At 46.6% G+C, this 24,322-nt stretch overlaps 1 protein-coding gene across 3 annotated transcripts in view; it reads right to left on the reverse strand.

Moving 5' to 3' along the window:
- LOC147696974 (multidrug resistance-associated protein 1-like) overlaps nucleotides 1–24,322 on the reverse strand; it is a 547,338-nt gene that overhangs the window by 17,213 nt on the left and 505,803 nt on the right. For 2 of the 3 annotated variants that reach the window (XM_086934056.1, XM_086934058.1), the window contains one exon: nucleotides 9,958–10,152. In XM_086934056.1, coding sequence (XP_086790182.1) covers nucleotides 9,958–10,152 — 195 coding nt within the window. Of the gene's footprint in view, nucleotides 1–9,848; nucleotides 10,153–24,322 lie in introns of all 3 variants that reach the window. The other variant, XR_015299277.1, reaches the window with a different exon arrangement.

Below are 24,322 nucleotides of genomic sequence, written 5' to 3' on the forward strand. Positions count from 1 at the left end.
AAGGGGGTGTAACCACCCCCCTTCCTGGTCCCACCCATAGGGGAGGGACATAGCAGGAGATCCACCCCTCAGATTGGAATAAGAGGGGGAGCAGTGCCAATGCAACTCAGATCATCCTGAAGAAACATAAGAAACGAATTCTGGACCCTTCGACTTTCTACACGACGTGAGAAGACTGAAGAATCTCCCTTGTGGTCAAGGAGTGACCACCCTGTGCAAACAGGTACCATCCAGCCCTCGACCCTTGCTTTGTTGCAGTCCCCGCCGGGATTCGAGCGACAGAGATCGACGAGATCAAGCTTGCCTGCCTTCTCCCTGCCCGATCCACAGTCCCTGCAGAGCTGAGACCAGTGGAGGCGACCGGAAGCGTGGGGCACGCCATCTTGAAAAGGCCACGAGACGCTGACCGTGCAGCCCACGAGTGATCCTCGAAGCTGTGCACCGGGGTTTGAGAAGCCCCAACCCCGAGCTCCACTTGCACCAAAGCTCACCCCTCCACACTCGACGAGTGCTGCGTGGGGCCCTTCTGCTTGTGTGTGCTCGACGCGTTGGCCCGGTCACTTGCCAGCTGGCTTGTGGCCCCTGTGCCGACGAAACTTGAAATACGACTTGCTTTTCTGGTTGCTCCAGATCTGCGCCAGCTCCTGTGAAAAGGAGCCCCCACTCTGACCCTCCTGGTTCGAGTGATAAGCAATCTCCCGGTTCTGCGTGGATTGCTTTTGCCAAGTGCTGTTTGCTGCAATCTTGAAGCCGATGGTGCTGACGGCGAGAGCCTACGTGGGACAGATCGTGACCTGCTCCTGGACGTCGCAGATGCCCCAGAGCCCACGTGACAGCGGAGAGAAGCCTATCGACAACCACCTGATTGCGCCCGACATTGCCTGGTTCCGTCCTGGTTCCACCCTGGTCACTGCTGAGTGACCCAGACTCTGTCCCCTCTGCTTTCAGGTACTTTTCAACTTCGATCCACCCTTGGATCGCACCGGACACTTCTGCTTCACAGCGCCTGCAGCTGCAACAGCTTCAAGCACCAAGAACCTGCGTGACAGAACCCGACGCCACTTCGACCCTGTGCACCCACGGCCTGTGGGTGAGGTAACTTTGCAACGCCGGTGTTCTTACACTGGTACACACCTCTAGGGTCTGTGTCTAAAGTTTTGTTCCTCTAGGTTCAGCGGAAGTATCTTTTAATTCACTTTATCCAACTTTTACGCACCATTGACTTTGCATTGGTGCGAGCCGCACTTTCCGTGCTGCACCCGTCTCCTGTGAGCTACTCCCGATTTCAGCATTGCTAGTCCAGACTGCTCCCAGCGAATCTCTAGGCCCTAGGCCTAACCATTGTTCGATAAGTGTTCCTTATACCATTTTTTTAGTATATGGTTTGAGTGGCCACCCGCCCTCATCCATAATTGTGCAACTTTATATGTTTTACTGTGCTTTTGATTTAACGCTTGTGCCCCTTTCCTCATAAAGAGTACTGGGGAGTAATTTAGAAATAAATACATATATTTTTACAATATATACTTGTGTGGTGTCCTTTCATTTGATTACAGGATTGTATGTGGTAAAACAGCTCGCTTAACACGACCTCTTAAGTTAAGCCTTTAAGGCTGCTTAGTCCATGCTACCACTAGGATAGCTTGTCTAACAAGGTTGACTTACAACCTGACATCTTTGGGGTTTGTTTGGACTGATACCCAGTGGTTCCAGAATTGGAAACACTACATATCAGGCCAACTTCTCACATTGGTGTGCAGCGGTGCGGATTTGAGCTTGCTGTTTGTTTTACCATTGCAATCTTTATCAAATTGAAAGATCACATCAAGTACCTCTAGGTACATATAAATCAAAAGCTTAGCATATTAAGTTCTACTGAACTTAGTAGTTGTAGATTAAAGGGATTAGCACACCCTGACTACAACTCACTAGCAAGGTACAGTAGGAAAACACTTAGTGTAGGTAAGTGCATCACTTACACCTCACTAGCAGTCATGTCTGATACAGATAGAGCCTCAGGCTCTGCTCCTGTAGTAGTTGATCCTATAGGGACAACATCCAGATATGACAACCTTAGCCACAAAGACCTGAGTGCCTTGTGCACAGCCAGGGGGCTAAAAAAGGGCAGAGGCCCTACCATTCCTTCCCTAGTAGCACTCCTAGAAAAGGATGACTTAGATAAGGTGAGTCAGGCTCCCTTAGAAACAGGTGAAGGGATAAACTCCCCTGAGAATGAGGATCTTCCTGAAGATGTAGTAGAGGAGGAGGAAGAGGAAGAGGAAGGCTCTGATTTAGAAGAGCCTGAAGATCAGGATCAGAGGGGAAACCAGGTACAGGTGGCCAGGCTTAACCAGGCCAATCTAGACCTACATGAGAATGGAGAGGGCCAGCACCACTCCAGATCTCATAACCAAATTCTCCCAGGTAACAGGAGGGTGAGATCTCAATCAAGGGACTCTCATCTTTCTAGTGCCTCAAGAGAATCTCAAAGAGGGATGACTCCCTCCCAGAGAAAAGAGCATAGGGCCAGGATGAGGGCTGTCCAACTCCAAATAGAAAGGGAAGAGGTAGCCTTGGCTCAAGCTAAACTTGCTTTAGCAAGAGAAAGAAAATTGTGTGGCTTAGATGCCACTGGTGGCAGCAAAGTTCCTAAAGAGAAACCCAGGTCCTATGATAGTAGAAACCTGACAAAGATTGTGCCCCCCTATCAGGAAGGGGATGACATCCACAAATGGATGACTGCTCTGGAGAGAGCCTGCATGGTACAGCAGGTTCCTGAGGAACAGTGGGCAGCAATCTTATGGTACTCCTTTTCAGAGAAAGGGAGAGATAGGCTCCTCACTGTCAGACATGAGGATGCCAGCAATTACAAAGTCCTGAAGAGTGTCCTAATAGATGGGTTTGGCTTAACCACTGAACAGTACAGGTTAAAGTTCAGAGATACCCAGAAGACACAGACTCAGGACTGGACTGATTTTGTTGATTGTGCAACTAAGGCTCTGGAGGGTTGGCTAAATGGCAGCAAAGTACATGACTTCACAGGATTGTATAATTTGATTATGAGGGAGCAGATCCTAAGTAATTGTCAGAACCAGCTCTTACACCAGCACCTGGTGGACTCAGATTTGACCTCTCCCCAAGAATTGGGAAAGAGGGCAGATAAGTGGGTCAGAACCAGGATTAGGCCTAAGAATCAGGACAATAACCAGAAGAAGGAGTCTACCAAGCCTCAAGATAAGGGTGGGAATAAAAGTAAAGAAAACACTTCCCCAGGGACCCAAAACTCCAAGAAGGGGGGTGGGTCCCAAGACACTTCATCAACTGACAAAAAGCCTTATTGCCATGCCTGTAAACAGGTTGGGCATTACAAAACAGACAGCTGTTGTCCCAAGAATGGCAATAAAGAAAACATACCTCCAAAGCCAGCTCCAACACCTCCTGTTACTGTCAGCAGTAATCCCCCAGGAAGTGGGAGCACACCCAGGAATCTGGGTGGGTTTACTTTTGGAGCCCAAGGGGACCCTGGCCTATCCAGGTCCCCATCCCCAAATGATCTTGTTTATGAGACTGGCATGGGGTTTGCCAACTTCTCTGTTTGCCCAAATACCTTGAGCAAATATAGACAAGAACCCATCATCAATGGTTTGAAAGTTGAAGCTTTTAGAGACACAGGGGCTAGCATCACCATGGTGGCTGACTGTATAGTCCCCTCTAAGCAACTTTTACCAGGTGCCACATACCAGGTAACAAACATTGATGGCATCCAAACAAATCATCCCATGGCAGTAGTAAGTCTCAGCTGGGGAGGTGTCATTGGCCCAAAGAGAGTGGCAGTGTCACCAAACTTGCCTGTAGACTGTCTACTGGGTAATGATTTGGAAATCTCAGCCTGGGCTGAGGTTGAACAGGAAATCCATTCTAGAATGGTAAACTCCAATGGAAAGGTTAGTGGGGCTGTACTGGCTATAGCCCCAATCCAAGATGTCCTTCCTGAAAAGGTTGGTAGGGCTGAGCAACTCTCTGCCCCATCTTTAACAGAAGCTCTTCCAAAACAGAATAGCAAACCTGTTATGATAACAGCAGAAACCCAAACTGAGTCTCCTCCTGAAAAGGTTGGTGGGGCTGTGATGGCCACAGCCCAAACTCAAACAGATATGTGTGTTGTGAAGCCTGAAATGATGGATCACTCCACCCAAACTGAGAGCATGGAGGAGGAAGAGAAATCTCCCCCTCACCAGACATTAGGACAGGATCAGCCTCCTCAGGGAACTGATCTTACCCCTGATGAAGGAACTGCCCCAGAGGTTGTTAGGCCTGGCCTGACAGAGCCTCTGATGGCAGTGGACCCTTCTCAGGTGGGACCCAGTCTGGAGCAGGTAACCTGCCCCTCTCTACCTTGCCTCAGTCAGCCCAGGGCTGCAGAGGACAAGAAGGACAGTGAGACCCAGAGGGCCCCCTGTCAAATAAAGCACCCCCATCAACAGATTAGGGGCACCAAAACTAGTAGGCCTAGTAAGGTGAAAACTTTAAAAACTCCTGAGGGAGCCCCCTTAAAAACAGTTAGGGACCTCCCACAGATGGATTCTGTTGGGCACAGCCAAACCTGGGACCCAAAGGGCCCAAACCTGAACTGTCCCTCCAGCAAGCCAAACAGAGGGACCCAGCCTCCAGCTTTAGGTAGCCAGAGGTTGACCCTGAGAGCTCAGTGCAACTCAGTTGAAGAAAGAAAGGCACACATGGTGGAAGATAATTGGAGGAAGTTGAGCCCAAAAATAGTGGAGCCTCACTTCAATACTCCATATCCAAACCAGCCTTTAACTTTGCATAAACACACCCAAGGTAGTGATTCCCTATGGTGGAGACCCTCTAATACCCCTAGGGTGAGGGACTGCTTAGTGGACCATGAGACAAGGGGTACCCATGCTAGTGCAGGTACTTCCTTATATGGCCACTCAGGCAATAAAGGCTTACCTGGCCAAGGATAGCCTTATCTCCTTTCGTTTAGGGGGGGGGGTTATGTAGGAAGGTGGCTACCTGACTATGGTTACCCCAGATTTGTTGCCTTGTGTTTAGCTGGTTTTCGACTTAGTTGGCCTGGTTCCCTGCTAATCAGGGCCCCAGGCTATCTTCTCTCTCTGTAAAATGGATTCCATGTACCCTAGGTGCATAACTAGATTGGCTTGGGTCACCTTATCAGCCCCTGTACAGAGCACTATAGGTGCCCAGGGCATAGGTGCATCCAAGGCCTACCAGGGGCTGCAGCATATCGTTTGCCACCCCTGGCTGGCTATCTAAAATTGACACAACTGGCTGATCACTCAGCTGGGGCAAGGTGGTGTAATCACCCCTTGCTTAGATATAGTATGCCTATATCTAAACCTATCTGGACACATATAAACCTGTGAGCCACTCCTATGGCAGGCCTTAACAATCCTGAAGGCAGAGTGCGTGGTTTAATGTGAGATGGTGCTCTAGCATGAGCTGAGCCTGTCTGCAGCTGTCGGGACCAATTCCCTTAGCTGTTCCGGGATAATGCCAAACCATATACTATTAAGTGCATTATAATCCTCGCGGTTATATGTCAACTTTGGTTTGGCTTTATCAAAACATGTCGTGTAAGGTGTCATACGATTTGGAATACTACCCCCTCGCCAGTCCTGGCGACGGGGGTAGCATTCCACCCCTCTAGAGGGGACACATGTTACTTTTGCTAAAACGCGGTTGATTTTTAAAAGAGCCTCAGATCCACAAAATGGATGCTTCTGCCACAGACACATGTCTGACCTCCTGCTGCTGACCGAAACTCAGCAGAGGAGGCCTGGACAAAGGATTTCCTGTCACAGGGAGGTGTGACACCACCCCAGACAGGAGATAGTGGATTGTAGCAGGGAGGTTTGAATGAAACCAGACAGTGCCTGGGGAGCACAAGGCTTCCCCTTGCATAATCCGGTCAAACCGGTTCTGGGGCAGCCCAGCCCCAGCTCCAGTGAGACCTGGACAAAGGAAAGGGGGTGTAACCACCCCCCTTCCTGGTCCCACCCATAGGGGAGGGACCTAGCAGGAGATCCACCCCTCAGATTGGAATAAGAGGGGGAGCAGTGCCAATGCAACTCAGATCATCCTGAAGAAACATAAGAAACGAATTCTGGACCCTTCGACTTTCTACACGACGTGAGAAGACTGAAGAATCTCCCTTGTGGTCAAGGAGTGACCACCCTGTGCAAACAGGTACCATCCAGCCCTCGACCCTTGCTTTGTTGCAGTCCCCGCCGGGACTCGAGCGACAGAGATCGACGAGATCAAGCTTGCCTGCCTTCTCCCTGCCCGATCCACAGTCCCTGCAGAGCTGAGACCAGTGGAGGCGACCGGAAGCGTGGGGCACGCCATCTTGAAAAGGCCACGAGACGCTGACCGTGCAGCCCACGAGTGATCCTCGAAGCTGTGCACCGGGGTTTGAGAAGCCCCAACCCCGAGCTCCACTTGCACCAAAGCTCACCCCTCCACACTCGACGAGTGCTGCGTGGGGCCCTTCTGCTTGTGTGCGCTTGACGCGTTGGCCCGGTCACTTGCCAGCTGGCTTGTGGCCCCTGTGCCGACGAAACTTGAAATACGACTTGCTTTTCTGGTTGCTCCAGATCTGCGCCAGCTCCTGTGAAAAGGAGCCCCCACTCTGACCCTCCTGGTTCGAGTGATAAGCAATCTCCCGGTTCTGCGTGGATTGCTTTTGCCAAGTGCTGTTTGCTGCAATCTTGAAGCCGACGGTGCTGACGGCGAGAGCCTACGTGGGACAGATCGTGACCTGCTCCTGGACGTCGCAGATGCCCCAGAGCCCACGTGACAGCGGAGAGAAGCCTATCGACAACCACCTGATTGCGCCCGACATTGCCTGGTTCCGTCCTGGTTCCACCCTGGTCACTGCTGAGTGACCCAGACTCTGTCCCCTCTGCTTTCAGGTACTTTTCAACTTCGATCCACCCTTGGATCGCACCAGACACTTCTGCTTCACAGCGCCTGCAGCTGCAACAGCTTCAAGCACCAAGAACCTGCGTGACAGAACCCGACGCCACTTCGACCCTGTGCACCCACGGCCTGTGGGTGAGGTAACTTTGCAACGCCGGTGTTCTTACACTGGTACACACCTCTAGGGTCTGTGTCTAAAGTTTTGTTCCTCTAGGTTCAGCGGAAGTATCTTTTAATTCACTTTATCCAACTTTTACGCACCATTGACTTTGCATTGGTGCGAGCCGCACTTTCCGTGCTGCACCCGTCTCCTGTGGGCTACTCCCGATTTCAGCATTGCTAGTCCAGACTGCTCCCAGCGAATCTCTAGGCCCTAGGCCTAACCATTGTTCGATAAGTGTTCCTTATACCATTTTTTTAGTATATGGTTTGAGTGGCCACCCGCCCTCATCCATAATTGTGCAACTTTATATGTTTTACTGTGCTTTTGATTTAACGCTTGTGCCCCTTTCCTCATAAAGAGTACTGGGGAGTAATTTAGAAATAAATACATATATTTTTACAATATATACTTGTGTGGTGTCCTTTCATTTGATTACAGGATTGTATGTGGTAAAACAGCTCGCTTAACACGACCTCTTAAGTTAAGCCTTTAAGGCTGCTTAGTCCATGCTACCACTAGGATAGCTTGTCTAACAAGGTTGACTTACAACCTGACATCTTTGGGGTTTGTTTGGACTGATACACAGTGGTTCTAGAATTGGAAACACTACATATCAGGCCAACTTCTCACATATATATATATCCAAGACCACTTCCTCCATTACACCGGGACCCTGAACTGCGGTGCAAAGCCAGGGATAGAGGTCACCCTGTAAAGTATTCGATTCTCACCCAGCATAGCAAACATGATTCCATTTGTAACATGCTGGAACTGAAATGAATTAAATTTCAACTTGAGCACACGCGCTATTTGGATTGATATTGTGACAAGGCTGGATTAGAAGTGCAATCGCACAGCGGCTGCTATGCTGGGTGAGAATAGAAAATATATATATATTATCAATGGCACAAATAATAATGTGGATGAATGATGATCTACACACACACAGAATATTATGTACAAAAAAGAAGAGAAGGAAAGGTATTTTCTTTAGTTTCATGCTCACCACATATATATAGTCTCCAATAATGGCGCAGCCACATTTGTGTCATAAAGGCCACAGCTGCGAGCGAAACATGTTACAGTGACAAAGCAACAGCAACATACTCATCAAGAATACACTGTGATCTGTGTCTGTTTCATGGAAGAGAGACTGAATAAATATCTGAAGCTATGATAAATGAACCTGCCCACAATGCCACAAGGGTCATTCTTCATAACTACAGCCATATCCTTATATATAGAGGAAATGCTATTATTCCTCTCACCAGGACAGTCCTATACAAAAACTTGGCGATTAAATGATTCTCCCTCAGTCACCGTCATAAGAGACATAATCTGAGAAAAATGGAATATGAATTGGGGAAAATGGAGTCACAATGTCTCCCTCAAAAATCTAAAACAAAAGATGAAACACAACAAAATAATGTTATTCTACTCAAAAGTATAATGCCCAAACTCTCCAAATTAACTCTGTAAAAAAATAGATTAGATTATTAGGCCTTTTGCCCAGCATGTGATTGTCGAAGGCGGTGCACTGTAAGGGGGTTGGACCCAGGGGAGGTTTGGCTGAAGGCCTGATCGTGCATGGCAGGTGTTGGATGCCTGCAGGAGGTTGGGCACCAGTAGGAGGTCTGGCTGCAGGTCAGGCCCTGCACCCAAACACATGCCGCATAATGCCAAAGCCGTGTGCAACAAAGAGTTGGCTGCAGGGCAGGTCCAACTTCACCTCACACACAGCGATGGACATCTTACTTCATGTTAATAAACATAGAAAGCGTTGTTTTAGTAAGGAATTGTAATACCATCTGTCTGTGTGTGTGTGTGTGTGTGTGTGTGTGTGTGTGTGTGCATTAAGATTACATACATTTAGAAATGAACTATATACCTCCGAAGTAAAGGTGTACCAGTGAGGTGATAAATCGTGACTAAAGTCCCATAATGTAATGACTCCCAAGATAACCACTGCATAGTAACTGTAGCCTACCTTCCAGACGTTGTCCTGTCTAGAGAGTGCAGCAATTGCTCAAGCTTTGAACAGGAATCAATCCCGCTAACCTACATTTTTATGATTCCACTTTTAGAAGAAACAACTCATTATCCTGGAGAGATTGTGCTTTAAAAAAATAAACTAGGCGATGCATTTGTTGAGGACAGCCTTAGCCCAAGCCTTAGCTCTACTTCGACCCTGCCACAACCACCTTCTGGCTCCAAATATTGAACTGACGTTAACTATCACTTCATATTGTCAAGACCAGCCTGCGAAACACCATTGTAAGACATCACTAGCAAACCACTCAACAAGACAAAGCCCTTCAAGAGTAAACCTACGGGGATTTTTAGGTAATGTTTGTATCAAGCTTTCTTGTGCATCCTTTTAATTTAAATTGTAATAGCACATCTCCATCCATGTCCTGAGATTAAGGAATTTGGTAGTTGCATGGGCAGGACTTCCTGCTCCGTTGGCACAAAAAAGTTCAGCTCCTATCACCATCATTGATATAGCATGGGTTGGGCCTTCGAAGGTAAAAAGCCCTTCGATTTAAGGGCTAGGCGGATGTGGCATGTGCAGGTCATTGTATGCCATTGGGTAAATGAGCATGGCTTTACCCACCATTGAGAGAACGCGAAATTAGAAGATAGAACCATCAGGATTACCGAACAAATTACATTGATATGTACAGTGCCCATCTTGCCAGATTGGGAAAGTAAGATAAACTAACACGAAGAAACTGTTTTGCATTTCTGGACTTTTACAATTGATGAGTGAACTGCATTAAGAATATTCTGAAGTGCGGTAACCTTCTACTGCCAAAGTTAACATTACAACATACCTTTCGGAATCCATGATTGTGTGCAACCTGTGAGCTATGGTTAGTACCGTACAATCCTGGAACTCCTTTCGGATTGTGGTCTGTACCAAGTTATCTGTCTCCATATCAATGGATGCTGTGGCTTCATCCAGGATTAGAATTTTTGTTTTCCGTAGCCACGCGCGAGCAAGACAGACAAGCTGCCTCTGCCCAACACTGTAGACGAGAAGATAAACGAAAAAATACTGTAAAAGTGAAGATGAAATTGAATAGTTACCACTTTATGAACCAAAAGTGATGACTTTACTCTGACTTACTTAGCAAACAAAGCACTGTCATAATGGTACCACAAATATTTAGCAATCTCTCGAACGCTAACAGACTAACTGGCCTAGCAGAATTCTTGTTACTTTTCTTCAGACACTCTCACATATTCATGTTGCACCACAAATGGCACATATTCATTATAGAATAAAAATACAAGCAATATTGCTCAGAAAGCATGGTGCTATTGTGCTTTTTCGGTGGACCGTCAATAGCAAAGGACGAAATACAAAACAAGGAATTCGTGAAGTCAGATAGAGGAACACATTAATTTTCAAGTTCATTTGTTCTTATGTAGTGTGACTTCACAACACTGGAATAATTACAACGCATACTTACTTTTTGTAATGTTAGTGCACACATAAGTGCTTACACACATGTCATAGTTAGCTCAGAATAGAGGTATGCACAAAGCCTATATGTGAACATGCGGACAAGAAGCACATTCTAAAGGCTAATTGAGTAAACCATGGGACTGCAAATACTTATCCCCTGTAGCTTGGTCTGCAAGAGCCTCTTTGAGGTGGAAAGAAGGAAGAATGCCTCAATTTGTTCAACATCGGGGCATATTTCATACAAATCTTGGATTTCCTCCAGCAACCTCTGATACACAGGCCAGTTTTCACCCTGCACAACTCATCTACAAGAAAATTATGTAGCGCGGTGATGCAAGCCATTTAGCTGTGCCATGCTGCATCGTTTTCAAAGCACAGGGAAGCATCATAATAACAACAACACCCTTGCATAATTTTTCAAGGGTGCCTGTGATACAGGGATGATTGCTTTTGTGCAGGAAGGGCATCTCACTGCACACAAACAATAATTTATGGCATTTTCCTCTTTCTATGCATGCTGCAGAATGCAAATAAATGTATTTCTCCTTATTTTAGCATTCCCACGCCTCCCTTGGGAAGGCATAGGATTCTGACGCATTCCTAGTTGTACACAATGATGTAAATCTGGGAATGCGTCAAGTTCCATGAATGTTGCATGGGAACACCTACAGCAACACTCATGGAACTTAGAGTAATGTGTGAAAGGGACCAACACTTATAAGGTCATGAAAAGTCACACAGGGTGACTTCAGATGGCCTTGCAAATATGGGCAAGCCCATTGTACCGTGGTGCGTCAAAAAAAGTGATACACCGGAGGTGCAGTGGGCCTGTAGATAAGCCCCTGCTAGAGAGACAAAATAGGTGCTTACTCTGGTCAAGAATGACATCAAGAACACAGTAGATTCTAACCATCTACAGGTCCTCTTTACTTACCTCCCATGAGGATTTAACACTGGTAACCATAAATTATTGTTTTTATAGGTGAGTCACACTGGAATTGAAGTCCCTGTTCTCAAATGCATTAAATACCCGTCTAGCAAAGAGAGTACAAATCATCACTGCTTCTCCTTTCTGAGCAACAGGTTGTACTAACAGAGTCACTATCTATAAAGTTTTAATGCTCTCCTGCTTACTATTTTATTTCTCCTGTTCTTCTCCCATAAAGTGTCGGCACTTTGAGCTTATTTGCTATAATTAGACATACGCCACCCAGATCTTCCTAATATGTAAACTGGAAATGGGAGGATTAATTAAGTGTTTGTTAGCAAAAGACACCAGGGCCTGCATTATGTTATGGGGACACTGTCCATGTTTTTACCACAGTTCATCTTTAATCAGGTGTGCCGGGCACAAACATGGACAGTGCACCCTATCACAATGAATGCACTTGCCCCTGGGCTGGCACAAATTCACAACTGCCTTTGGGCAGAACATTAGTGAAATACAGAGTGGCTGGTTTAGGCAGCCGCACTATATTTCACTGTACAAGTGGCACCTGGACTTAAAGTGGCAAGAGCAGTAGCTGCTGGTGTAAGGGAAATGTTGTGGGGCAGTGTGGGGGGAGCATTGTGAGGGGCTGAAAGTATAAAACATTTTAAAGTTAACCTGCCAGTCTTCAGCACACCGGTCTTCTCCCTGGGAACAAGATGAAGTTCCCAGCTTTTCCTGCGGTCAATCCAGAGGTTGCTCTCACCATAGGAGCAATGTCGGGATTGGGTGGAGCGGTCTTGTTTTGCGCTCCATTGGGAGCCTGTGCCTGCTGATCTCTCCACCCAGCAACGGAGCTGGGTTGGAGAGATTTCAGTGTGCATGGCGGTTTGGCTGTCCTAAGAAGGCTGGCCTAACCATCATGTGCACTGACGGCAGGGCCTACCACTGCTCCCCCTGCTGCAGTGCTGTTGCCTTGCCCTCAAGACTCAGCCAGAGGCCGAAACAAAAGATCTGCATTAAGATAATTTTGTTTTTTGTTTGCCTCTGCGGCCAGTGGGGTGATGCTCCTCCGCCATAGAGGAACGAGCCGCCCCTGCGTAAGAGAGATACCACTACAGGTGGGTGCAGTGATTAACTGCAACCGCCTGCAGCGGGATGTCTGAAGTGTCCATTAGACCCCCTTTGCAACATCCAGAGGGCTGTTTGTGTGCCCCGCACCCATGTCTGTAATAGGGCGTGGGCAGAGAGACAAAGATATTCCCTCATTGGCATGGGACCATACCCTCATGCAAATGAGCGAACACCCTCTGAACATACTGCCGGCACTACATGTGTGGCAGTGGTTTTAGTATTACAGATGTGGTTGCACAAGTGTTTGTAGCTCCCTCTGTAATTCAGTGCCCAGAAGGGTGCACATGCAAATTGTCGAACCGGGCACTATGTGTAATAGAGGCCCTGGATGCAACAGAAGTTATCAGATGTTAAATCTTCAAACATAAAAATACTCACTTGTGGAGCATGGCATAATTATGATTCTATCACTGTCTTGTCTACGGAAACTGAAATGTCCCCCAACACCTCTACACAAGTGAAGAATCTAGGTATGACAACTGATTACAACCTTTCACTCCATCCACAGATTAAGGGAGTGACAAAAATGCATCTTTAAAATGAAAAGCCTACACAAGATGTTTCCCCACCTTGCACACTCCCATCACTGACCTTACCTCTGCTGCTCTAGTGTTGTTAGGCCTTGACTATACCAACGTACTCCACATTGGTTTACTGAAACACTTTATCAATAAATTACAATTAAAACAGAAGGCTAGAACAAAACCATTGATATCTATGAGCAGGCACAACCACACTACCCCTACGTCAAGCTCTCCGCATTGCCCAATGAACGGTTTTTGGGTCCCGGCCAATTTGTTTCTAACCCCTTCTGTGCTCCCGTCGGCCATTGGCTAACGGGAGCACTCCCTCCCCAGTGCTGCGAAGGCCAACGGCCGTCGAAGCCCAGTCCACTTAATAGAACGCCAGCACCGCGGCAGAATTGCCGCCGCGGTTAAAGCGCTACAATAAATACTGAGGTTCAGGTTTGGAATCTCTCATTTGTTGGTTTCATATCCACGAAATGTATATTCTGATGCCAAATTAGATGTATGCCCCTGCGATTCAGAATCAGTTCAAAGCATATTGCAATTTATGTTTTTTTGTAGATTGTATACTAATGAAAGACGCGCCTTTTTAAAACTATTGTTAAAATTCCTAGATATTAGAAAATGTCGGGCCGCCCTGTGTCATCTTCAGCTTTCTAATGATAAATTCACTTGCCTAATGGTTTATAAATACAGTTCTTCCGCAGCTCGCATAAGAAACATTGTTGGAAAATGACTTTTTATCTTATTTATTTTTTCCACAGCGATTGTTGGTGAAACTCAATCATGTATTGTGTTTGCTGATGCGTGTTATGCTTGTAGTTGTTTCCTTGTTTACGGCATTTACATTGGATCCTTGTACTATATTTTTATTATGAAATGATGCACTCTTTTATTGCTGGTTGTAGCCGAATAAAGATTTTATGACTGACTGACTGAAATACTCCAGGCTATGCTCACAAACACAGAATGTCTGGTCCAGAGAGGCACCACTCTATCCTTCCCCATTTAAAACACAGACAGTCCCGCACACATATAAACTGACACACGTATAGAGACGCGCACACAGACAGAGACGCACATAGAAACGCAGATGCACACACAGAGAAGAGACGTACTTACAGAGACAAATGCACACACAGAAAAATACACGGAGATAGAGACACGCACACCGAGACAGAGATGTGCACCGAGAGACAGAAAAACGCACATAGAGATGCACACACAGACACAGATACAGAAACGCGCACACAGCAAAAAACACACGCAGACAGAGATATTCACACAAGACAGAAACGCACACACAGAGACAGAGGCGTGTACATAAAGAGAGACACACACACAGAGACAGACACGCAGACATAGAGACTGAGACACATACACACAGACTGAGACACACAGAGATACACAGACACACAGACAGATAGTTTGGTAGCTAAATGGGCTAAGGCATCCTCTACATGGGCTTGTGCTTAAACTTAAGTTTACAGTTTTTAACTTTATTCCCACCCCTTTCTGACCTTGCTCCCAGAGGTGCGGACTGCAAATTAAAACCAGCTGCTGGAGGACCATAGTGACTGCCAGCTGTAAATGGCTCACCCATCTCCGGTTCACAGGCGGTGTGTGCCCTGCCTGAGACAGTTCTCTGCCACCATTCCCCAAACACTGCCAAACACAAGCGGAAAGGACTCTGTCTTCAGCATCAAAGGTGAAGTCACGTTAGCTGGTTTTATAGCACTTGTGGTGCTTTCAGGCTACTTCAAAAAAGTTGCCTTCATCCCATATTGGTCATCTTTGTGGGAGATGCAATGCACAGAATTGATAGTTCCCATTTGAATAATGAGCGGCTTATGACTTCACGCGAACCGGACTACTGGAAGTAGGGACCGATTTTATTAATCAAAACCGACATAAGAGGCCGATGGTAGTGGTTTCTGCCTGTTCTTGTTTGTCTTTTGGATATGGTGCTGTAGCACTTTACTGCCGGCAGCTACCACCACACCTTCCATGGGCAGGCTAGGACTGGTGCAAGGATAAATATTATGTCGCCCTAGAAATAGCTAGAGTCATTTTGGGATATTATAGGTACATTTTTTGCAAATTAACAGATTAAAGAAAAACAACACAGCATTGGGGGTTAATTAATGAACAATATTTTTCTCTGCTTAAAACTACGCAACACAGACGACAGTGCAAGGTGGTCCCACCTCAACAAACTGTTTTAATACAGGGGGCTCTCTGCACCCGATGGGCAACCCCTAGCATGCGGACCAGCATGGTCCACCAGCCCACCAGAGATCCTACCTTCAGGCCACCGCCCTTTGGCAAAAACTGCAATGTTTGAATGACAACACGTGACCGGAGACGAGGTGAAAAGTGACAACTTAACTCACAACACGCTAACATGAAACTTAAATGTGTGTGACGTTTATGAAAAAATGTGGCCTAACCTACGTCAAAAAATAAATCCATACAACTAAACAACACACTGCGCGACACACTGCTGGTCGAGCACCCTGTAACAACGTGAACTGAACCTAAAATGAAACAAAAAGGGTGGGTGGAACAAAGTGTATCTGCTAAATTATGGAAAGTGGATTCTGGGGCTTTGCATCTTAATCCTGGCTGCCCAGCTGACAAGCATGTGTGACCCTGGTTAATCACTTGTACATTACTATTGCTGCACTGTGCTTTACTCTGTAACTTAAATATGGGTCGCGGTGGAACACGAACCACCCTGTTGGGTGCACGCCAGGTTACTTACGGGACATGATCCTTGGCTAAGCCAAAATTCAGCAACCACAGACCTCCCAGGACCCCGAGGCGCAGTCATCCAGCAGGGCCCACATCCTCTGGTCAAAGAAACGCCTTCTGGCGATGCCATGGGCTGACCTGTGCCTGACCGCTGCACATTGGAAAATACCAGAATAAGAGCTTCAAAAAGAAATAAAAACAAGCACAGTAATACAAGCGCGGGTTCCCACGGCCGGTAGAGCCCACGTCTCCCTGCAGCTCCGGGAGTGGATCGAGCAGCCAGATCAGCAGCCCCCGCCGCTGGGGGAGATATAGGAGCTGATGCAGGCGGGGTCCTTGATCAACAGAGCGGTTCTGGCATAGTTGTTCCACATGGTTTCATGGGACTTTGAAAGACTGCCCAATTACACGAGAGTTGTCTACGTAAAGACAGCTCCCTGTTTTGGTGCACAGTTAAATCACCCTTTTTGGTTGATGCCACAGCCTCTCAACACTTAAATGTGGCTGTGACGGCCGACGAGTGGGTGGCTCACTTCTCAAAGATATTCGGTGGTTCAACCGTCGACGTTACAACTGTGGCTCAGACGGGTAAGGACAGTGTCAAGGACTCAATATATCCCATTGACCTCTACTTCGATCTAAATGAAGTCATTAATGCACTATCATCCTCCAAAACTGGTAAGGCCCCCGGCCCCGACGGAGTCCCACTTGATATCTTTGTAAGTAACGTAGAACTTTGGTCACCCCTCGCCACCCAGGTAATGGCAGCAGTGTCAAAGATAGGCCTAATAGATTCCTGGTCCTCCTCCATTCTGCTCCCCATCTTTAAAAAGGGTGAACGCAACAATCCAGCCTGTTACAGGCCTATCTCCCTCCTGGACTCCTTGTGGAAAGCCGTAGGCTGTCTAATCTTGGAACGTCTCCAGGATTGGACGTCGGAGAATAACATCCTAACCGATCTCCAGTACGGATTCCAGGAGGGACTTGGCACTGTTGAACAGGCACTGAATCTCACCCTCCTAATAGGTAAGTATATAGGGGCAAAAGGAGGTAATTTGTATTTAGTTTATGTCGATCTCAGCGCAGCATTCGACTGCGTGATACATTCTAGGCTGTGGTCTATTCTCAGTGAATTGGGGTAGATCCCCCACTTATAACATTTCTCCGCGAGCTTTACTCTGATGCTACTGCTTGTGTGAGATATGGGATCGGCGGCGAACTATCTCCTTCATTCCCAGTAACCAAAGGAGTCAGACAGAGCTGTGTCCTGGCTTCCTTCCTATTTAATCTGTATACCAACGGGCTGGAATCGGCCATGCTAGTAGGGAGCCAGGACTTTCCATCTATCAACCACCGCCCTATTCCCGCTCTATTATATGCTGACGACTCAGTCATCTTAGCAAGAACATTAATACAGCTACAAAGGCAACTAGACAAATACTGCCAGTTTATGCTTTCCTTGGGGTTGAAAGTAAATAAAAGCAAAATATTTGTTATGCATTTCGGGCCCAAGGCGAAGAACCCTAAACCTGTTTTTATAGAACAAGTCAGATTGGAACGCGCCAGGGAATATCCCTATTTAGGTATTTTAATGGATGACCAATTATCCTGGAAACAAGCAGTGTCTAGTAAAAAGCTACTCTATCAGAGAGCAACCTCTGCTCTTGTTTCCTTTTCAAGTAAATTGGGCAAACCAGCCCCAACCGAGTCGCTTAAAATTTATCACGCTAAATGTCATAGCGTAGCAACTTACGGCGCAGGTGTTTGGGGCTACGCTCCCGTAGACGATCTACAAAAGGTCCAAAACGGGTTTTTAAAATACATCTTGGCACTTCCTCAAAGCGCCCCAATTTACGGTTGCCACATCGAGCTGGGCATCGACTATTTAATAGATAACATCAGATGTCAACCGATCCTTTTATGGCACCGTATCTGGAATAAACCGCAATGCCATTTAACCCGTTCATTAATAACTGACTGTTTATCCTTGGCTTGTTGGAGCAAAATTCCTTGGCTCTTTTATGTCTCCAATTTTCTAAAGGATTTGAACTGCACATCTTACTTCTCTGAGCCCACTTCAACATCAGACATCTCCAGGAGTGCCCTGAAAAATCTCTGTTTAAACCATCTCAGAGATTTGCGTCTTTCTCAAGAAGTAATTAAACCAACTAATGTGCAAATTTTAATGGTCCAGACCTCTCTTGGTATCCAACCATATTTAACTTTTTTCTTATCCAAGTATGAAAAATTTGTTTTAACTAGGTTTCGTTTTAATTCTTTCTTTCGTCTTGTTACCTTCCCCACTGAATTAAACTGGTCCCACGATTTGATTAAATGCCCGTGTGATGGAATATCATCTCAGTCCACATTACATGTAACTTTGTTCTGCCGATACTACGAACAACCCAGCAAGCGCTGGATAATCCCCCTTCTTCGTGCAATGGGCCTGAGAACTTGTCGTCCAGCTTATCTGGCCCTGCAGTCGTTAGACTCACAAAATGCTGCTAAATGCGTAGCTTGTTTTTTGAAATCATGTTTGAAAATTCGCTGTACAGTTTGAGCTACCGTTCTCATGATTTTATGCCTTTCTGTACACAATCTGTCATAATTGTTTTTATCCATAGTTTTTAAAGTCAATCAGTTTTTATTTGTATTATATATTGTGATTTAAACATGTACTGTAATTTTATGATGTACTTTTTATGATTTTGCTAAGTGCTAATCGAATAAAAGTTTTGAAATGAAAAAATGAAAGATTGTCTCAGGTACAACTAAAGGTGCTAACTCTTGTCAGTGATTCACGGCGCTTGTGGCACTTCTTTAATGGATGAAGGGAGATTGGCTGCTATTGCAAAATCACGTTGCAGGGCATTGCTCATAGGACCAGAGGGCTCACATGCCCTTAGAATCCATTTGTTTCTGCGGCCCCTAGTCCTCACCTGTTTCTACGCGCTTTAAATAACTGATTTATAAACACAGTTAACCTTCATTGAGCTCATGAAAGGTCGAGTCTGCCTGGCCAGGATTTTAGCTCCGGCCCCCGCATTTGGCAGCAGTGAATGTTCAGTTCCTGAGCCAGCCTGTTAGCTACAGATAATTGCAGGTGTGGTTGAGAGGGTGGGGATGGGCAAAGTTCTTTTAAAGGAGACACAACACCCCTTTTACCATAGCCTTTATGCATCTGGGGGAGATGAGTGCTGACTGGCTACAGACCTGGGTGGCAAGCTACCCTTTCCATTTGACCTAGACAGGCTCTGGGCCCTTGTGCCCTCCGACTTAGACTCCCCTGTCGTCACTGACTCCCAAATGCCATCATTGGAACATGAATCATTTTTAGAGTGGGATGCTGCAGTAATCATAATTTTAAGAAGTGTGGTGTGAACACACTAAGTGCCCTTGGAATCTTCTCTCGGGCAGTGAGTGTGTGTATTTAAGTGCGAGAGCTTCACCACCCCAAGACCATACACTCCTTTACCGTTAAGAGATGGGGGTTATGTACAGAGGAAACAGAGGCACTTTGAAGCACCATGTGTCAAGGACATACAGGGTATCAGTTTTTTCACATCAATGTTACACATTACCCCAGGGACATGCATGCATCTCGCACATATTACATACACAGGAATTACATAGACACGTGATTTGCACGCCTCGCATAAGGACATATGCACTCACACGTGGATATATCAAATTATCAAACAAGGCATGTCACATTCACACGTGCACAGGCAAAACGGCACACATACAGTACACACGCAAATTGTAAAGTTTCAATATACAAGTGTACAAGAAGACCCTAAACACACTTCACAAACCGAAACACGCTCTAAACTACACACATTTTAAACAAACAAAAAAAACGTTTCACACACGTTCTGTAGCTAATTTCAACATCACTGGAATCTTCCTGCTCAAGCCATTAACTTTAACAAGATCCCACGAGCAGTACATGGTGTGTTTGTTATTCACAGCTTGTATGAGCGCCCCCTATGGGTGGTGACACAGCAGTGGGTTTCTCTACAACAGCTTGCACAGCTCGGATCTCATGATAGGGTTGTACTTAGCGGTCAGACAGACCATTGTTCAATAACCTGTCTAATCCGCTTAACCCCTTACACACACTCCACACCCCCCTCCATCTACCCGCTGGACTCTGACTGTGCTGAGAGCTGCCAATATCCGCGTGGACTACTGCACAGCGGGATGCAGCCACCTGCCACATATTGCGCACGGAGTCATTTTAATAATGCTAATTATGACACGCAGCTTGAAAGCAAGTACCCATCAGCAGGTGCGTTAATCCACCATGCCATTTTAACCGTGTCCGAATTTTGAGGCACTCTATCTGCAACAGTTTTGTAAAATTCCCTTCCCAAATGGGCCCTGGGAATAGTAAAAATTGCGAGCTGGCACTAGCCTCCATGCGCCCCAGATTGGAAGCGGCACGGATAACGAGCTGCTTTTAAGATTGTCCGTAAACAGCTGCCAAATGGTCAGGGGTGAGGCCAGCACACCCTGTTAAGAGTTCACTCTGAAGTCCACAAATGTCTTGGTGACATCTTAACCTGTCCTGAGCTTTCCTTTTACTCATCGTTGTTTTCAGGTGCACGAGTCCAAATTGTTCAGTTGTAAGTGACACAAAACTACATCTTCCAAAATGCATTTCGTTGTTAAAGGTGACTTTAGTTCTTCCCCGGGTTGCATTGCAGTTTGTGGCATGCCTGTGCCCGCAGATAGTCTCCAGGGCTCTGTTTACCTTTGCGCACTGCCAGTGCCAACCCTAGGCCTCCGAGGGAGCAAATTACCTCACTCGCTGTGAGATTTCCATGTACTCCCCAGCCTATTAAATTATTTACATGGGATGACCATTGTGGCATGCTTCTAGGGGTCAGGGGTAGCCTGGCTGCTTCACAGGGTAATCTGATCACGGTCTGAGCTCATGGCTTCCTGGTTAGGCCTTTAAACCTGGTCGCCTAGTTAGATTTCCGCCTGTCGCCTGACAACGACAGCTTGATGGTAGAGACCTCCCTTTGTCCTTGCCCGGGGCGTATTACGGGCAGGTTGTGTACTCTACAGTCCTGTGTACATGTACACAAAGACACACCAACAGGCCTGTGTTTGTTTGGCGGTGTCCGTTTCAAAGGCCTTTGTGCCCCAGCCCCAAGCTTTTGGGGAGGCGCTGCCTTTGTTTTGCATGAATGCTTCTTGATAACCACAGTCTTAACTTCATTGCAAAGGGACTCTGGCTGGCCGAGGCCTGGGGCCGCCCACACCCCCAGACAAGTGTACTGATACACTTTGGTGACGGGGGCAGAGGCTGAGGAGCAGTACCAGAGACCGAACACCGGAGCGGCCCACAGCAGCGAGCAAGCGGACATGTCGGGGACAGTGGGCGGGCGCGCGTGCCACTGCCAGCATATGTCATCAATTATCGGGCCGCGTCTGCCAGCGATTATTGAAGATATATGGACTTTGGTGCGCGTAACAGACACCAATAAGCCATGGGCGGAGCTATGCGACCGCCCATGGCCTATTGCGTGTACTGTTTTAAAAACACACGCACACAAACGCCAATGAAAAAGGACCTAGGAAATAAGACGCACGAGCTGCGTGAAATTTCCAGGTCCATTTTCAAAACCCCAGGAAAAGGACTCTGGTGCGCGACACTGCTTGCGCAGTGTATGCTAGGCCCGAGACCTAAAATATAATTTGCTGTGCAGTCCTTCTCTGCACAGACATGCACACTCCAGAACACACTCACAAAGAAAATACAGCTAGTCAGCAAATATCTGGAATTTAGGGGATTTATCAGAAATGGTTATTTTCTGAAACAGTTCCAACTATTCTGAACCCACAATAACCATTGGTCTGTGCATGCAGATGGTGATTCTATGATTCACACTCCTTTGATACATTCCTCACAGAAAATTGCACTGGACATGCTTGCCTCAGCAGTCCTCACAGATTCACCACTAGATGCATTCAGTAGCAACATTACATCCAGTACTGATGCACGCATGAGAAGAAGATATTTCCGATTAATAAATATTCTTTGCTTGACATGAACTTTTTGCATCTAAAACTAAAACAATGCATTTTACAAGACTGCATTTTTATTGTGAATTGGCAAACTAGGCACAAGCTACGTCTGATTCCGTCTTAAATCTGAACGTACCCTTGATCCATGTGAGTTTTTATTTCCCTCTCATTGCATGTTTAAAAAGCATTTACAATGCAACGGTTTGGCCTTTGGAAAGTTGGAGCTATTGGTTTTTGTAAATGACATTTTATATTTATATATCGTTATTGGCATTGTCAATAACAATATATAAATATAAAATGTCATTTACAAAACCAATAGCTCCAACTTTCCAAATGCGAAACCTATTGGCAACGCCAGAGCTTGTTTTTTTAGTGTTGTGCATGCATGCTACGCTAGCCTATAAATTGATGCTGCATTATGCATAAACGTTTTTTTAAATGTTTACTTTAGCCATGCTGTGCACCATTGGGAATACTTTGCAGCATGGCTAAAAACCATTGGCAAATTCAATTGGTCACAAAGGTGAGAACTATTGGTTTTGCTAATGCTTGTTTGGAGTTAGGCGTCGCTGAATAGTCATGAAACTAGCTTGCGTGAATGCAAAGGTTATGTCCACTGAAATGCACACCTCAAGCCTTCAAATACTGTGTACTGGTTCAAACCATGTGTGTGGAGGGAGACAGTGGACCGAGTTTTTTACAAGAAAATCAAAGTGTAATGATCTAAATAAAGAAGCAGGGGATAATGTATCTGTAGAGTAATGAATCTATTTGGTCCTAAAAAACAGTGAACAGTTCACTTACACTGACGACACATTAAGGCCCCACCCTGACAGGACTTCCGGCTGGTCACGACGTCTCCTAATTGCCCCAATGCCCCCTGCCTCTGGCCATACTTTATCAAGGACACCTAGGGCCCGGATGTTAGCAAGGAAAATTACCCTTTAAATGTTGTCAGGTTAGGAATTACAGCGATTATCAGGGTTCCACGGCCCCTCTGAGCCCCGGTGCCACTGCACCTGCTGCACCAGTGATAGCTACGCCCTTGGCCACAGAATGCAGATCGCCTATAAAGAAAATCAGTGGGGCTCTGAAGAGGGCGAGTAGGAGAACGACGACAAGGCTTTCAGCGTCCAAATGGAGCACCTTCACGGTCGAGAGATGGTCATGGGGGTGAAATAAGACACTGATCCGCCGACATTGTACGCCACAGTAAGTACTCTCAAATGCTGCCTGCCACAATCAGTGCCCCTCAGCTGAGAAGGCGCACTGTCCTAATGTCGAGTTTTATTTCATTGCGCCAATTCTGTAGTGTCCTGCAACGGGTCGGCGCTAGTATTGACGCTTGATATGAATGCTTCTTGCATTTCTCCCAGTCTGCCGGTGGGGGCGCCACTGCAGATGAGAGCGCCGCAAAGAATGTGACAATCTGCCTCGTTTGTGTCCGTCCTTCTCCATACCTTCAATTAAGCGCGGCCTTGAAGAGGGCACGCGGCGTTCAAGCCAACCAGCCAGGAGAACAGCCCTTTTGTTTCAGGGCGCACACACGGATACTTCTTATTCATTGCTAGACAAAATGCAGACCTTGGGAACAATAAAGATGAGATAACGCTTATAGCTTCGTTCCTTTCACTTTACCGCCTTCTTGAAAGCTTTTATAATGTGGATGATTTTGCGTCCGATGACGCAGCACAAGAAATTAAGGCCAGAGTGCCATGCTTGCCGAGGGCGAGGAGAAGAAGAGATTCGAGGCGGGAGCATATATGCTTGGAATGCTTTCTGCACTGACGGGTTCTATAGCTGACACTTACTTCAACACACTTTCAGATGGCTGAATGAACACAGGCCATTGTGAATCGACCCGCTAACGTGAAAATGATGAAAAGACACATACGTCGCGTGGGGCACCCTAGGGGAATATATTAGACCCACTGACTAATTTAGTGGTGGAGGGTGAAATGCATTACCTTATGATTAGTGAGAAGCAAGCCTGCAAGAGAACACACCAACCGCAAACCAATAACAAGTCAGGTCCCGGGCCTTGCTGTGATTGGCTGACGTCATGGGGGTGTCCCAGGCCTGCAGCCAATCACAGCGCGGCCCGGGACACACGGCAAAAGGGGCGGGGCTTAAAAAAAGACCCAGAAACGCCCCCGAATCGCGTTTTCCCGAGAAAACGTGATTGACAGCCTCTGTCTCCCAATGGCTAGCCTCCATTTATGGAGCTAGCCAATGGGAAACAGAGGCGGTCCGAACATCCATACTGTTGACAAAAGTTTTCGATCTGGGAGGGTCACTGCATGCCCTCGCCAGGTCGAAACCTAAAAATGTGCACTAATGAA

Source organism: Lissotriton vulgaris, chromosome 8, assembly GCF_964263255.1.
Source record: "Lissotriton vulgaris chromosome 8, aLisVul1.2, whole genome shotgun sequence".
NCBI classification, from domain to species: Eukaryota; Metazoa; Chordata; class Amphibia; order Caudata; family Salamandridae; genus Lissotriton; species Lissotriton vulgaris.